The sequence below is a fragment of the Lipotes vexillifer genome, unplaced genomic scaffold (genome assembly GCF_000442215.2).
Source record: "Lipotes vexillifer unplaced genomic scaffold, Lipotes_vexillifer_v1.1 scaffold348, whole genome shotgun sequence".
NCBI classification, from domain to species: Eukaryota; Metazoa; Chordata; class Mammalia; order Artiodactyla; family Lipotidae; genus Lipotes; species Lipotes vexillifer.
The window spans coordinates 501993-517074 of record NW_006769335.1 but is presented as its reverse complement, the minus strand read 5'-3'; the positions used below and the strand labels follow the sequence as shown (position 1 = coordinate 517074).

At 39.2% G+C, this 15082-nt stretch overlaps 1 protein-coding gene across 1 annotated transcript in view; it reads right to left on the bottom strand.

Annotated features, from left to right (window-relative positions):
- Positions 1-15082, bottom strand: part of AR (androgen receptor) — a 170566-nt gene that overhangs the window by 29822 nt on the left and 125662 nt on the right. The window contains exon 3 of the mRNA XM_007445570.1: positions 2220-2336. Coding sequence (XP_007445632.1) covers positions 2220-2336 — 117 coding nt within the window. The remainder of the gene's footprint in view (positions 1-2219; positions 2337-15082) is intronic.

Here is a 15082-nt window from a genome sequence, read left to right as displayed (position 1 = left end):
ACCCTATCATAGCTCTGTAAGAATGGTATGTCTAAATTACAGATGAAGAAATTGAAGCTTAGAAGGGGCACAGTGAATAATGGAGCTGGGCCTTTAACCTAGGTCTGCCTGACTCCAAAGGCAAGATCATTTACAGGACATCAAGAATCCTTGTATTTTTTGGACATTTCTTGAAGTTTGCCTGCCTGAAGCTCTATTGCCTAGCATGGTACCTTGTACATAGCAGACACTCAGTAAATGTAAAAAGGGAACTGAAACCAAAGCCAGCCACAGCACTTCTCAGCTTCTTTTCATTGTATTGACCAAGCCCATTCAAATTTGAACACTTTAATAAATCAATCTGAAAACTTACTTTGCCACTCTCTTCAAGAAATTAATTTACAGATTTATGTCGGACTGCTATATGGAATTGTTATACAATTGTTATACACAAACTTCTTTTCAAAAGAGATTCACTGTAATCATGTCACAGTCTGCTTTATAACAGAGGATGTTAGCTGATACATGAAACTAATTTTACAATTTGGGCCCAAATGTTATGAGGACTTTTGTTACCATTAAACTTTACCTGTGTCAAAGCGGCTTGCAGTTCATATCAGCAGATGGAAAACTAAGGGGTTGTCTACCTGGGAGCCCCCATATCTTATACATAATTCACAGCGGGCTAAATAATTGAGAGTCGAAAGTATCAGAACCCTCACCATGGGGTGACCCCCCCCCCCCACGCCATGAATGTTGTGACAACATTCATATGGAGAACACTTCATCTAGTCAACCCTTTTGTCAACTTTCCTGGCTATCTTTCTGCCCTCTCCCTCCACACCCAGTCCTGTTTCTTCCTCCCCTCTGTAGACCACAATTATAGGATTTTTCTGTAGTAAGCCAAGCAAAGAAGAACAAAGTTGACTTTTCTCATATTATTTGAATCTCATTTGATGTGGTTGCCTGGAAAACCACTCGCAGAGCATCTGCCTGCGATGTCTAGGAGTACTAGACACTACTTGAGAGGCTGTCTCAAGCTGAATCTGTGTCAATTCACTTTTAGTACTTTGGTCTGTTTAAAGACTATCACTAGCCTGTGAGGAGGGGAGGACACAGTTACCCACATGAAGACCCACACATGGTTAGAAAACAACCATGTTGGTTTCTGTAAATATGCACATAGGCAGACAAGGTATTAAAGCACCTTGCAGAAAGCCAATGATAAACAAGTACTCTAAATCAGCCTTGAGAAGGGGAGGGGAGAGGGCAGAATTATAGGCACTTGGGTTTTCCAGGCTGATAATAAGTAATCAGGTATGAGGCTACAGTTTCAGGTGTTCAGAAACAGGTTTGCCTTTCTTCAAATTTCCAAATCAAAGTAGACTAATAAGCTAGCTTTCTCATGAAAGGTGCACGTTTTTGGAAGCAGCAGGCAGTAGAGAGGACCCTGGCACTGAGTAGATATAAACATGAAGAAATGAGGAATTTGAAGGGGGAAAATGTAAGTGTCAGCCAAACCTTTCTGTAATGGTGACAACAATCATGGTAGACATAGAATAAAGGACAGAGAGCATTATTATGGGGGATTGCCCTTGAAAGAGCTGTATCTTCGTTCTGTCAAGTTACTCTGCTACTAAAAAAAATGCTTTTGGAAATGGTCAACAGATTTTCAAACAAAATGAAATGATTAAAAGGCCTGCTCATCCCTGGGAGATGTGGGATAGGAAATTGGCTCGGCTTGGCAGCCTAGTCATAGGCTCCAAAGAAAAGCAGCTTCACATTCAAGGTGGCCAGCTCCACAACAAAGGCAGCAGCTAACTGAGGGATATTCCTGGGTTTTCAGGGCCAGCCTGTGCCTGGGTCACCCTGCACCTGTGACTGTTCTGGATTCCTTAGTTCTCTCATCCTAGCCACCATTTAACAACATAAGATCAGTACCATTATGTCCCCTGGGGAACCCTTCACAGTCAAGTCCACACTCACTCACCCTCTGATGGGTCCTGATCCCTGCTTCACACCTCCTGCTCCTATGCTGAGCCCCACAGTGTGGTGTGGCATGGTTAAAGATAAAGAAAAGCACCAGCTGGCTGATGGCCACATAGGATATGAAGGGGTCAGCCTGTATCTAGAGCATGGCTGGCCTCCATGGAAGCATCAAAGAGGAAAATCTGGTCTAAAGAGAGAATAAGAGAATGAGGGAGGGAAAGGAAGGAGAAAGAGGAAGAAAAATATTGTACCTCCCAGAGTCATCCCTGCTTCATAGCATTTCCGGAGGCGACAAGATGGACAATTTTTCCTTCGGAATTTATCGATGGTGCAATCATTTCTGCTGGCACACAGGTACTTCTGTTTTCCTGGAAGAACAAATATAAGAGTAGACAGTCCTGTTAATGTGTTGCCAGAGTCTCTTTGGAAAGTATTTCTAGGCAGAAAAGGTGTGAAGGTATACCCTGCCCAATGAGAGAAGTGGATAGAAAATGGTCCCACATGATTTGATCACAAAGACTCTAACTATTAAGCCAGGATGGCTTAATTCAATGCTATATTGTTTGGTTTTCATAGGTGTTTTTCAAAGGGATGAACAATTCAGGTCCTGCTGATACCTCCTTTATTAGGATTACATACTGGCTTTTTAAATAAGATGCTCTTTACTAAAAGTCAATAATGTCCATGAGAAAATATGGTGGAAATTGTCACTCCTTTAGCATGGCATAGCAGAGACTTGGACTCAGGCAATATTCCCTCCTCCTGACTTCTGTAATCATCATAGGATCATACTTGAGCTAATAACATGCTTATTTTTCATAATACAATTAAGCCTTCTATAAAAGAGAACTCCATGTGATTTTTAATTGTTTTTAAAATATTAGTGATCATACCCTCAATCCTTCAGTTTATAAAAATCAAACAGATAAAGCCCACTCTTTACAAAGTGAACACAGCAAATGAAAGGAAGTCCTCTGAAGCTAGCAGAATAAAAACAATCACTGTCATGCACATGTGAAGTTGTGAGAGATACACAGAAATATACACACACAAACACACCACACACATTCTCAGGCTCAGAAATCCTTAGGATTATAGCTGTTCAAAGAAAAACATGGAGGTCCACTCAGAAACACATATTTCACTCAATACTTTGTCTCCTTGCTCCTCGCACAGGCCTGGCACACAGTAGGCCTTCAATAAACACTGACTGAATGAATACTCAAGTGGAACAGAGAGATCCAGAGGCACATAGGGTCACCAGCAGAAATAGATAGCAGCACATACCCTACTGCTCTGAAACATGCAGAACTTGTGGCCCTGCCCCCCAGCCTGAGCCTGTGCATCCCTTCATCGCACCCCTTTCTTTCTCCAAGTCCTTGGTATTTTTTCTCTCATTTACTTCTGTGCTTTACTTTATGGGTTAGACCGAAATTTTAAGGAGGCTTCTTTTGGCAGAGTAAGAATGTTTGTGGTAGAGAAAAGGAATAAAAATTGAAGAACAATTGCTATTTGATATCGGGGAAAAAGCCCACAAATTTAGCTATAGCTCAGCCTTCCTCTCTCTTCACTGAGTCTAAAATTTACATTACAGTCACATCTATTGTAGTAGGTTATTTTTTGTAGGAGAGTCATTGTAACCAGGTTAGCAAAATTTTCTTTTCCTTCCTCTCCCCTTTTCTTTTTCCTTCCCTCCTTCCCTCCCTCTTTCTCTTCCCTTTGTCAAAGGACTCTGAAATGCTGGGCTTGAAGGAACTATTAAAAATCACCCCAGGACAACACTTTCATTCCAAGGATGGGTTCTGGGGAGGTGACTTGCCTGAAGAACACTGAATTGGAGGCACCTTAAGGAAGAAAAACTACCATTTAATAGGCACTTACTATGAACAAGGCCTGTGTGAGGGGGTTTACATATGCTATTTAAACAAATCGCCTTGGCAATGCTTTGAGGTAAGTACTGTCATCACTTTCACTCAACAATGAAAAAACTAAGGCCTCTAGGCCAATACCCTTTCTACCATACTGCAGGATTTTATTTGTATAAATAGAACACATAATTTGCTAACAGCTTCTTTCTGCTGCAAACTGAGGACTGTAATATGTGCATAGAACGGATGGTGCTTTGATGATTGCCATATAGCCTTTGGGTGTCAACTCCTAGAGGGCAGGCCCTGTACCCAATTCCAGTGGGTTCATTTCCAGTGCTGTGGGTATTCTAGACCTGGGACACCCCCACAGTATCAGTGCTGCTACAAACCTCAAGACTACAGGCAGACCTCAGACATATTGTGGGTGTGGTTCCAGACTACTGCAATAAAGTGAATATGCCAGTAAAGGGAGTCACATGAATTTTTGCTTTCCCAGTGCATATAAAGGTTACATTTACACTCTACTATATAATACCTATTTATTTATGTATTATAAATAACATATAATAACATAAAGTAATAATAAATTAAAACCTAATATAAAACATAATAATGTAAAATAAAAATCCATCCCATTTGATTAGCTTACAAAAGTTAATAAGAATCTTGTACAAACTAAGTATAACAGGGATTACTATATACCCCATTATTCAGCTGAAGAAAATGATGCTCATTAAAATGAAATTGACCTGCATGGCACCACACAGTTTATTTGTTCCATACCATAGTCCATAAGGCTATGAATCTTACATATTGGAAAGAATTTTAAACACTGGTCACACCACACCTACTTCTCCATAAAAAGCTTGAATCCCCTCTATAGCATCCCTGACCCACCCTTTCTTGAATTGTAGCCCACTTCATTTCTGGACTCTGTTATGAGGCTCTTACTTCCAGGAAACTCTGTCTGTCTCCTTGTAGCTTTGACCCATTGGAAATAATACATAATAATTATATATTATTAAAAATAGATAATCTTTGATCTGTAAAGGACTTTAAAAGCCTTCTAATAAAATGTCTCAAAGTACTGCTTGACTCCTCAGTTATGAAAATGGCCTCAAGGTATTGAAATGACATGCCCCAAATCACAGGAAATTGGTAGAGCCAGCACAAGATCTAGTAAATGCATCCAAAGGAGATATGTTGTGGGTGGGTGTAGTCTCAAGACTGAGCACTCTGAGGATGTTAAGTATCTTTGTTTATTGTCTAGTAAGTGTATGGCCTTCTCAGTTGACAAAAGAACTGTGTAAATGGGATCTGGGCGTGCTCCAAGATGGTCCTAGAAGGTCCTCTGTTCCCATGCTGTAGCCAAGGTGACTGAATAACATAGAGAACACAAATTACAATCCATCTTCTTCTCCTCCTCAGATTCTACAAACATTACACCTGGCTCTTTGACACTGTTGACCTCCAAGAGCAAAATTTTATCAACAACCTATAATCAGTCTCACAAAAAATGTCACTGTGAAAACACTGTCAAAATATAAAAACCCCTCTCACATGCTGAAGGAGGTAAGTCCAAACTCTAGAACTACAAACAGATTGCACATTTAAATACTTGATAACTCTCTTATTAGAACAGCTCAAACCCTTTATTCCTGTGAATGGTCACATAATGAACTGATATGAGGCCCTCTGCATGCCAGCTAGCTCTGAAATTCTTGACTGCCTGATAGTGTTCTGCATTTTTCTTCATGGGTCCTATTCTTCCATAATAAACCTTAAGTCTGATTCAAAGCTCCAGCAGAAACAAAGGTCACAGGACAGGCTTCAGATATTTTCTCCAGAGATTCCCCATTTCTATTGTTTTCTGTAAGCCCCGTTGGTGCTGCCATGCAGTATGAACTGAGGCCAACGTCTGATTAGGTTCTTTTCAGTTTGTTCATTGTGAAAAATCTTATTTGGAGCTGAGGAGGTAAAGTAGGGGAGTTACCCACCATCTGTGGCAACACATCATGCAAATGAGAAGAGGGTCAAGTCATCATCTTTATTATGAACCTATAGAGAAGACTGAAGAAGTAGGACTTCTCGTGCTTCATAGAGTGCTAGTGTAGGGCCTATATAAACAAAACTAAAAACAAAACAAAACAAAACACCTTTATTGAGGTATGTAAAAGAAGACCGGAATTAAATGGAAAGATGTACAGTGTTCCTGGATGGGAAGATGCAATACTGCAAGGATGCCAGTATTTTCCCCAGTCAAATCTATAAATTTAAACCAATCCAAACAAAATTTTGGCAACATTATCCCAAAGTTTATCTAAAGGAATAAAATGTGTGATATTGCCAAGATATTTTTGAAAAAGAAGAGTAATGAGACTTTTCCTACTAGACATTTAAAGTATTATAACGCCATAATAATTACAACAGTTTGGTATTGACTCAGCATAGACCTATCAGTGCAAGAGACCAGAAAAGCCAAAAACAGACTCTGCACATGTAATATGTCATTCTAAATCAGTAAAGAAAGGATGATTTATTCATTAAATGGTGTCAGAACAACTCGTTATTCATTTGGAAAAGATAATAAAGTTAAATTACTAGTTGAAGCCAAAATAAATTCCAGATGGATTAAATATGTCAATACAAAAACAAAAACAAAAAGGAATTATTGAAATATTATTAGATATTGAAATATTGTAGGTGAACATTTTTTAATTTTTGAAGGTCCAAAAGGGATTTTTAAAACATGACAATAAAGAATACATAAGCAAAAATTCTGACAGACTCGACTAGAAAAAATTTAAACTTTCTTATGTGAAACAAACATAATAATACAATTTAAAGACAATCATGAACTAAAAAATACATATCAGTATCAAGTATGTAAAAGCAGTCGTCAATTTCCTTGACATATAACGATGAACAATACAACAGAAAGATGGGCAACAGACAGGAACAGGCAATTAAAAGAAGAACCACAAAAGATCAGTAAGCATATGAAATTTGTGCAATTTCAATTGTATTAATAATTATAGAAATACAATTTAAATAAGATATCATTTTCACAAGGAAGACTGGTAAAAATTTAATGCTAATTACTGGTGAAAAGATATTGTTAGTGGGTGTGTAAACTTTTTAGAGAGCAATTTTGCCATATACCTAAAAAAATTAAATTCACATAAACTTCAACCAGTAATTCCACTTTTGGAATGTTTTATAAGAAGATAATAAGTTAAGCACAAAAAAGTAGTTCAGTGTAGTATTATTTAAACAGGAATGCAGTCAGCCCTTCATAGTCATGTGTTTCACATCCATGGATTCAACCAACCATGGATCGAAATTTCAACTGTATTCATTCTGCCAGTTTATTTTTATTATTTATTTATTTGTTATTCATAGTTTTTTTCTCTTTTTCATTGCACTATAGTGGCATACAGAATTATATTAGTTTCAGTTGTACAACAGAGTGATCTGACATTTATATACTTTAGGATTTTATCAGCATGATAAGCCTAGTAACCTAGTAAATCATACAAAGTTATTACAATATTATTGATTATATTCCCTATGCTGTACACCACAGCCCTGTGACTTATTTTATAATTGGAAGGTTTTATCTCTTAATCCCCTTCACCTATTTCTCCCAACCCCTCACCCTCTTCCCCTCTGGTGACTACCATTTTTCTCTCTGAATTTATGAGTCTGTTTTGTTTTTTCATTTGTTTTTTAAAATCCACATATAAGTGAAATCATATGTTATTTATCTTTCTCTGTCTCACTTATTTCACTTAGTATACTACCCATTGTATATATACACCACATCTTCTTTATCCATTCTTCTATTGATGGACGCTTAGGTTGCTTCCGTATCTTGGCTATTGTAAATGACACTGCAATGAACATAGGGATACATATAATCTTTTTGAATTAGTGTTTTCATTTTCTTCAGATAAATGCCCAGAAGTGGAACTGCTGGATCGTATAGTAGTTCTATTTTTAATTTTTTGAGGACCATCCATACTGTTTTCCATAATGGCTGCACCAATTTACAATTCCACCAATAGTGCATGAGGGTTCCCTTTTCTCCACATCCTCTCCAACACCTGTTTTTTGTTTTTATTTTAATAGATCTTTATTGGAGTATAATTGCTTCACAATACTGTGTTAGTTTCTGTTGTACAACAAAGTGATTCAGGCATATGCATACATATATCCCCATATGCACTCCCTCTTGATCCTCCTTCCTACCCTCCCTATCCTGCCCCTCTAGGTGGTCACAAAGCACAGAGCTGATCTCCTTGCGCTATGCTGCTGCTTCCCACTAGCTAACTATTTTACATTTGGTAGTGTATATATGTCGATGCTACTCTCAGTTCGCGCCAGCTTCCCCCTCCCCTCGGTGTCCTCAAGTCCATTCTCTATGTCTATGTCTTCATTCCTGTGCTGCCATTAGGTTCATCAGTACCGTTTTTGTTTTTGTTTTTTTACCTTCCATATATATGTGTTAGCATATGGTATTTGTTTTTCTCTTTCTGACTTACTTCACTTTGTATGACAGACTCTAGGTCCATCCACCTCACTACAAATAACTCAATTTCGTTTCTTTTTATGGCTGAGTAATATTCCATTGTTGTCTTTTTGATGATAGTCATTCTAACAGGTGTGAGGTGATATCTCACTGTGGTTTTGATTTGCATTTCTCTGATAATTAGTGATCTGCATTTCTCTGATAATTAGTCACGTTGAGCATCTTTTCATGTGCCTGTTGGCCATCTGTATGTGTTCTTTGGAAAAATGTGTACTCAGGTCCTCTGCTCATTGTTTGGGTTGTTCGGGGTTTTTTTTTCTGTGATGTTGGGTTGTGTGAGTTCTTTATATATTTTGGACATCAACCCCTTATTTGACATATCATTTGCAAATATCTTCTCCCATTCAGTAGGTTGCCTTTTTGTTTTGTCGATGGTTTCCTTCACTATGCATAAGTATTTTAGTTTGATGTAGTCCCATTTGTTTATTTTTGCTTTTGTTGCTTTTGCCTGAGGAGACAGATCCTAAAAAGGATTGCTAGGACTGATATCAAAGAGTGTACTGCCTTTGTTTTCTTCTAAGAGTTTTACAGTTTCAGGTGGTCTATGCCATTTTATATAAGGGACTTGAGCATCCACATATTTTTGGCATCAACCAGGGCTTCTGGAACCAATCCCCAGCATATACCAAGGGACGACTGCATTGGAAAAATTTAAATGTCCAACATTAAGAGAATGATTAAATAAATTATTCTATATTCATGCAAAGGAACACTGTGCAGTCAGTGTCTTATTTTTTAACTTGGAAGGATATTCATAATATACTATTTTATTCAAAAAACAACAATGGTGTTATCAAACAACATATGTTATTGAATCCCACTTTTAAAACTTAAGGCTTTAGAGAACATCCATTCAAGTTATTTTATTATTTTGTGGTGAACCTTTTTTATAAATGAAACATTACATAGAGGCCCCATATAACGTAACAGATAAAAATTAAACTTAATGTGCCTGAAGCAGGCATAGGAAACTTAGAACTTCTGCTAGACCTCTCCTTTTCTCCCCTTCCCTGCAGCTTTATCACTGTGGTACACCTTAGAAAAACTCTATAGGACTCCCCAGGGCTTTGTGGAAAAGTTTAGAGACCTACATGACTTAGTTCAACCCTCAGTATCTCCTATTTCACAGACTAAGAAACTTAGACTCAGAGAATGGAAAAAACTTGCTTAAGGTCATACTATGAGTCAATGTCAAAGTAGCAAGAAGAATCCATGTCTCCCTATCCCCAGTCTAGCAGTTCAGTGCTATTCTCACATAAGATAATAGATGTAAAAATAACATAAAGCATAAAGCATTATACAGATCTTATCTATTATTATTATTTAAATAATAAACTCCTTGAATATCAGAAGAGGCAAGGACCTCTGCAGAGATCATCTAGTCCAACACTCTTATTTTACAGGTGAGGAAATTGAGATCCAGAAAGCAGAGTGGACTTGACCAAGGTTAAACAATGCATCAATGACAGTGATGGAACTAAAACTCAGGTTTCCTGCCCACAATGTTCTTTGAACATTTGCTTTATTACTTCAAAATCATTTTCATATTCATTATCTTGCTGAGCCTTTCTTCAAAGTAAGGAGGGTACAGAACGTTACCCTCAATTTATGAGGAAACATGAGATACAGAGTGCCTATTGAGACCAAAGAATATAGCCCAGTTTCAATCCAGGCTACCATATGCTTTCTACTGAACCACTATAAAACCAAGCAAATATTTTATTGAATATTTGCCTCTCTCCTGACTTATTTGCCCTGTATTTTCTACATATACCCATTGCCTCTTCCTAGTGTCAAGGAAGAGTAATCCTTGACTTTCCTAGAGAAAGCAATGGAGAGAGGAGGTAACCCACTGTGCTTTGGGTACTATTCCAGGTGCCTTTAAAGATGTTGACTCACTTAATTCTTGTCAAAATTCTTCCAGGTAGCTACTATTCTTAATTTAGGGTTGAGGAAAATAAGGCTCAGAGATGCTGAATGACTCACCTACAGTTACCAGCTAATAAGTGGCAGAAGCAGAATCAGAAGCCAGGTCTGTATGACCTGTGATATAGATGCTTGTCTTTGTCAATGTGATATCTTTTCTCATATGGACCCTGACACTATATTTCAAAGAAAGAGGTAGCACAGAATAGTAAAAGATCATAGAGCAGGAGGGAGGAAGACCTGAGGACCAGCCCTGTGGTCTTATTGAATCACTATGTCACCCATATTTCTACTTCTTTTATTCTTTCTTTCTTTCTTTTTTTTTTTTTGGCTGTGTTGGGTCATAGCTATGGTATGTGGGATCTTTTGTCCCAGTGCAGGCTCTTTGTTGTGTCGCACGGGCTTCTCTCTACTTGTGGCATGCGGGTTTTCTCTCTCTAGTTGTGGTGCATGGGCTCTGTAGTTATGGTGTGTGGGCTCTGTACTTTGCGGCAGGTGGGCTCTCTCATTGAGGCATGTGAGCTCAGTAGTTGTGGCACGTGGGCTTAGTTGTCCTGTGACATGTGGGATCTTAGTTCCCTGTCCCGGGATCAAACCCATGTCCCCTGCATTGGAAGGCGGATTCTTTACCACTAGACCACCAGGGAAGTTCCTCTACTCTCTTCATCTTTTTCCCCTGATCTATAACTAGATGGGAATATGTTAGGCATTAAGAGAATAGTAGCAGACTAAGGAAGGTAGGTTCAGAAGTTTTCTATTCACATTAGTATTTGTGATGGGAGTCTCAAAGCCCCTGAGTGTGACTCTAGGAGGGCTGAAGCCAGTCTGCATACCTATCTTGTTTTTCCAATCTCAAATCTCTTGACTTTAAGGGTTTTCTCTGAAAAACAAAGACAGTACCCTACAGAAAGAAGTAGCTAAGTGCCTCTTCCCTGAGTGACCTACATATACTGGAAGGAGACCAAGGCCTGTTTAGGGCCATGTATCCCGTGGACATTACTTTCTCTGGGACTGAGGCAGCCTAGAACCTCTGGCCTAATCACCCAAGGTCTCTCTTCTATGAAAAGCAATCCCAAGCATTTATTGATTCCTAGTACTTTTTTTTCTCCTAGAATACTGCTCTTTGGCCTGTGGAACAGGCTAGACAACTCTAAACAACACAGTCTGTGCCCTGCCAAAGGGCAAGTCGTTTGTGAGAAGAACTTACAAGGTAGCTGAGTCCTTGTGATTCTAGGGCTGCAACCATTCCCCTACCTGTTCCACCCACCCAGAAACACAGATGGCCGTTAACCCAGTACTATGATGGGCCCTCAGCCAGGCCCCTCAGCTAATGCTCAACAGGAATGCTTCTTGGGAGTGGTTATAAACCCATGATCATTTTTGATTCTTTTGATGTTATAGTTAGCTCTACTGAGGGGAACAGGAATCAAGCCCACACTCCTTTTCTTGGCTTTCTGTCCTTTCCACAGTCTGGCCCAAGCTCCACAAAATAGAAATGTAAAGAGTACTAGACTGGCAGTCAGAACAGCAGGTGTCAAATCCCAGCTCCAAATGGCCTCAGGCAAGGCCTTGAACCTTGATTACTCATCTAAAAAATGAGGATATAAATAATGGCATTACCTCCATCCTAGAGTTATACAAAACAAATAATATAGAATGCATGTGCAAGTGATTTGTAAAAGGGAAAATATCAGGTACATTAGATGAATTATGTATAATGTTACTGAGTCTATCTTGTCTTCTATTCCCCTCCAAGAGCAACCTTCTTATGACTATGCTACTCTCTTCATTGGCCCCTGCCCTGGTCACAAACATTCCATCCTCTGCCTCCTGCCCCCAGTACACACACACATACACTTCTCTGTTAAAGAAAACCCTGCAGTGTTCAGTTCCAGACCATGTTCCCTAGCTACTGCAATTCATATAGACCTCCTGCTTCAAGAGGACAGCAAGTAGAAGGTGAGGCTGACAAGTTTGATGGTGGCTAGGTCACGAATAGCCTTGAATGCAATGCTATGCAGTTTAAACCTTAACACAATGAAATATTTGAATACATCATTGAATTCAACCATAGAAGATGTTTAATAACTATCCTCTGATGGTTAAAGGACAATCTTTGAGTGTATACCTACTATGTTCCAAGCACTATTCTAGGCAACCAGGGAAACAACAGTGAATAATACAATCAAAGGCCTTGCCCTCAAGTTGGGTGATCTTGGTGGAAACAGACAAGTAATAAATGAGTGATAAATAATAATTTAGATATTTTCAGATGGTGATACATATAATGAAAGAAATAATACAGAGTGCTGTGATAGAATAGGAGAGTAAATTTAGGTAGAGTGGGGAAAGATTATCTGAGGATGAGGTTTTGAGCTGAAACTTGAATAATAGCACCAGACATGCAAAGAGTCAGGGGGAAAAATTCTCAAGAGAAGTAATAGCAAATACAAAGCCTTAAAGTCATGAATGTATTTGGTGTGTTGTTGGAACAGCAAGGTGGCCAGTGTGACTGGCATATGATAAGGGAGGGGAGGTGGTAGGAAGAGTTGATTCAGTGGCAGAACCAGGTAGTGCAGTGCAGTAATTCTCAACCTTGGCTGCAAGTCAGAATCATCTGGGGAGCTTTTACAAAATACTTATGCCTGGTTTCACTCCCAGTAGTTTTTATTCAAGTGACTGGGGGTAAGGGTGGGCACTATGACTTTTTTTTTAACACTCCCCCTATTGTTTCTAATGTGCAGCTAGGGGAGAGAACTGCTGATGTTGGACCTTGCCGCTGAGTTGACTGCTTATGTAGTTCTGCAGCTGACATCAGGTTAATAACAGGATGAATGTTTGACATTGAAATAGCACTTGACAATTCACAAAACTCCTTGTTTTTTTTGCTTCTTGAGAGACTAGTGAGGTTCAGTCCACTCAGATGAATAGTGTTGGGAGCACAAAACAGATAATGTTCTTCAGATGGGATTTGGAAAGACCATCTTGGAGAAGTACAGGCTCCAACCTCACCAAGGAAAACACTATGAAGAATAGGCAGCTCACTTCTGCCAAGGTCATCTGACATTTGCTCAGACCCAAACTGTATGCTCTCCAGCTGTCTACCCTTAGGTTCTGTGCAGTGTTGTGCTGGAGTTGGTTTGTAGTGATTCATAAATACCAATTCTGAGCATCTTCATAATTTCACATTCACTGCTGTCATACTGGTAGCTTGAAATTGGTCCTGATAAGGGTATCTACATCATGGAAATTAGTGAACAGTACAAATATCAAGACATCCTGCTGACCCCTGACCCCTCGCAGGCAGAAACCCAGTTTATTGGCACGACACCAGTCCTGCCCTTGTGGTAGCTTTACTTCCTTCTAGTTGAGTCTGACCCCCTTGTTCTTTTCTCCACACACTTTCACCTGATCACACCTCTGGGGTTTGGTAATATGATTAGAAGCACAGTTTATGTAGCCTCAATTGCATTTTAGAAACATATTGCCATCTTCACATGCTTTATCCAATAGATGTGTTCCTGAACGGTAGTGTATAAGTCACATTTCTTTAAACTGAATTCTCATTTGCGTGTACAGTGGGAATTGATCATTTAAAGAAACACTGTATTGAACAGTTCTGTAAGGTCAAGACAATCATTCTTTTGTAAAAATTAACAGTAACTATTTCATTTATACATTTTGTCAAATACAAATTTTGCATAGTCTTACAACCTCTGTGGAGGACAATTTGGCAAAAGCTTTCAAAATTGAAATGTACATATGCTTTGACCCAGCACATGTTTGCACATGTGTGGCATGACACATATACAAGAACATTCTCTGCAACATTGTTTATAATAGCAGAAGACTGGAAACAACATAAATGCTCATCAATAGATGGAGTCATACAATTCAGCCATTTAAAAATGAAGCAGTTCTGGGGCTTCCCTGGTGGCGCAGTGGTTGAGAGTCTGCCTGCTGATGCAGGGGACACGGGTTCGTGCCCTGGGCCAGGAGGATCCCACATGCCGCAGAGCGGCTGGGTCCGTGAGCCATGGCCACTGGGCCTGTGCGTCCAGAGCCTGTGCTCTGCAACGGGAGAGGCCACAACAGTGAGAGGCCCGCGTACCGAAAAAAAAAAAAGAAAAACACCAAAAATGAAGCAGTTCTGTATAAATTGAGTGGAACAATCTCTAAGATATATAGTAAAGTGGGAAAAAATATGCACAACAGCACAGAACACCAATTGTCTGGGGAAGACCATGTATTTCCTATATGTGTCTATAAATGAATATACTATGTATACAAGGGCACACAAGAAACTAATAAATATTGGTTGCCTCTGAAGAAGAGAACTGCATGCCTAAAGGATGGGGGGCTGGAGTTATTTTTCACTCTTTAACCTTTTGTGATTTAAAAATTTTGTACCATGTGCATGTATTGTCTGCTTTAAACATAGATTTAAAATAGTCACAGCTCTGTTAGGCTTCCCTGTTTCCTTGAGACAAATCATTTACACTTTCTAGGCTTCAGAATCCCTATCTATACAACAAGGGGGTTAAACTCCGTACTTCAGAGAGGAAACCAAAACGGGGTGTCCCCAAGCACATCCTAGTCCCCAATTTATTGAGTCACCATTCACAACAGGTGTGTTTCCTGTTCACCATACTGTGCAATTAGGTAAGCTGCTTTTCTAATATGGCCAGAGAAGGTACTTCTGTTATTGACAAAAAAAAGTTAGTTAACA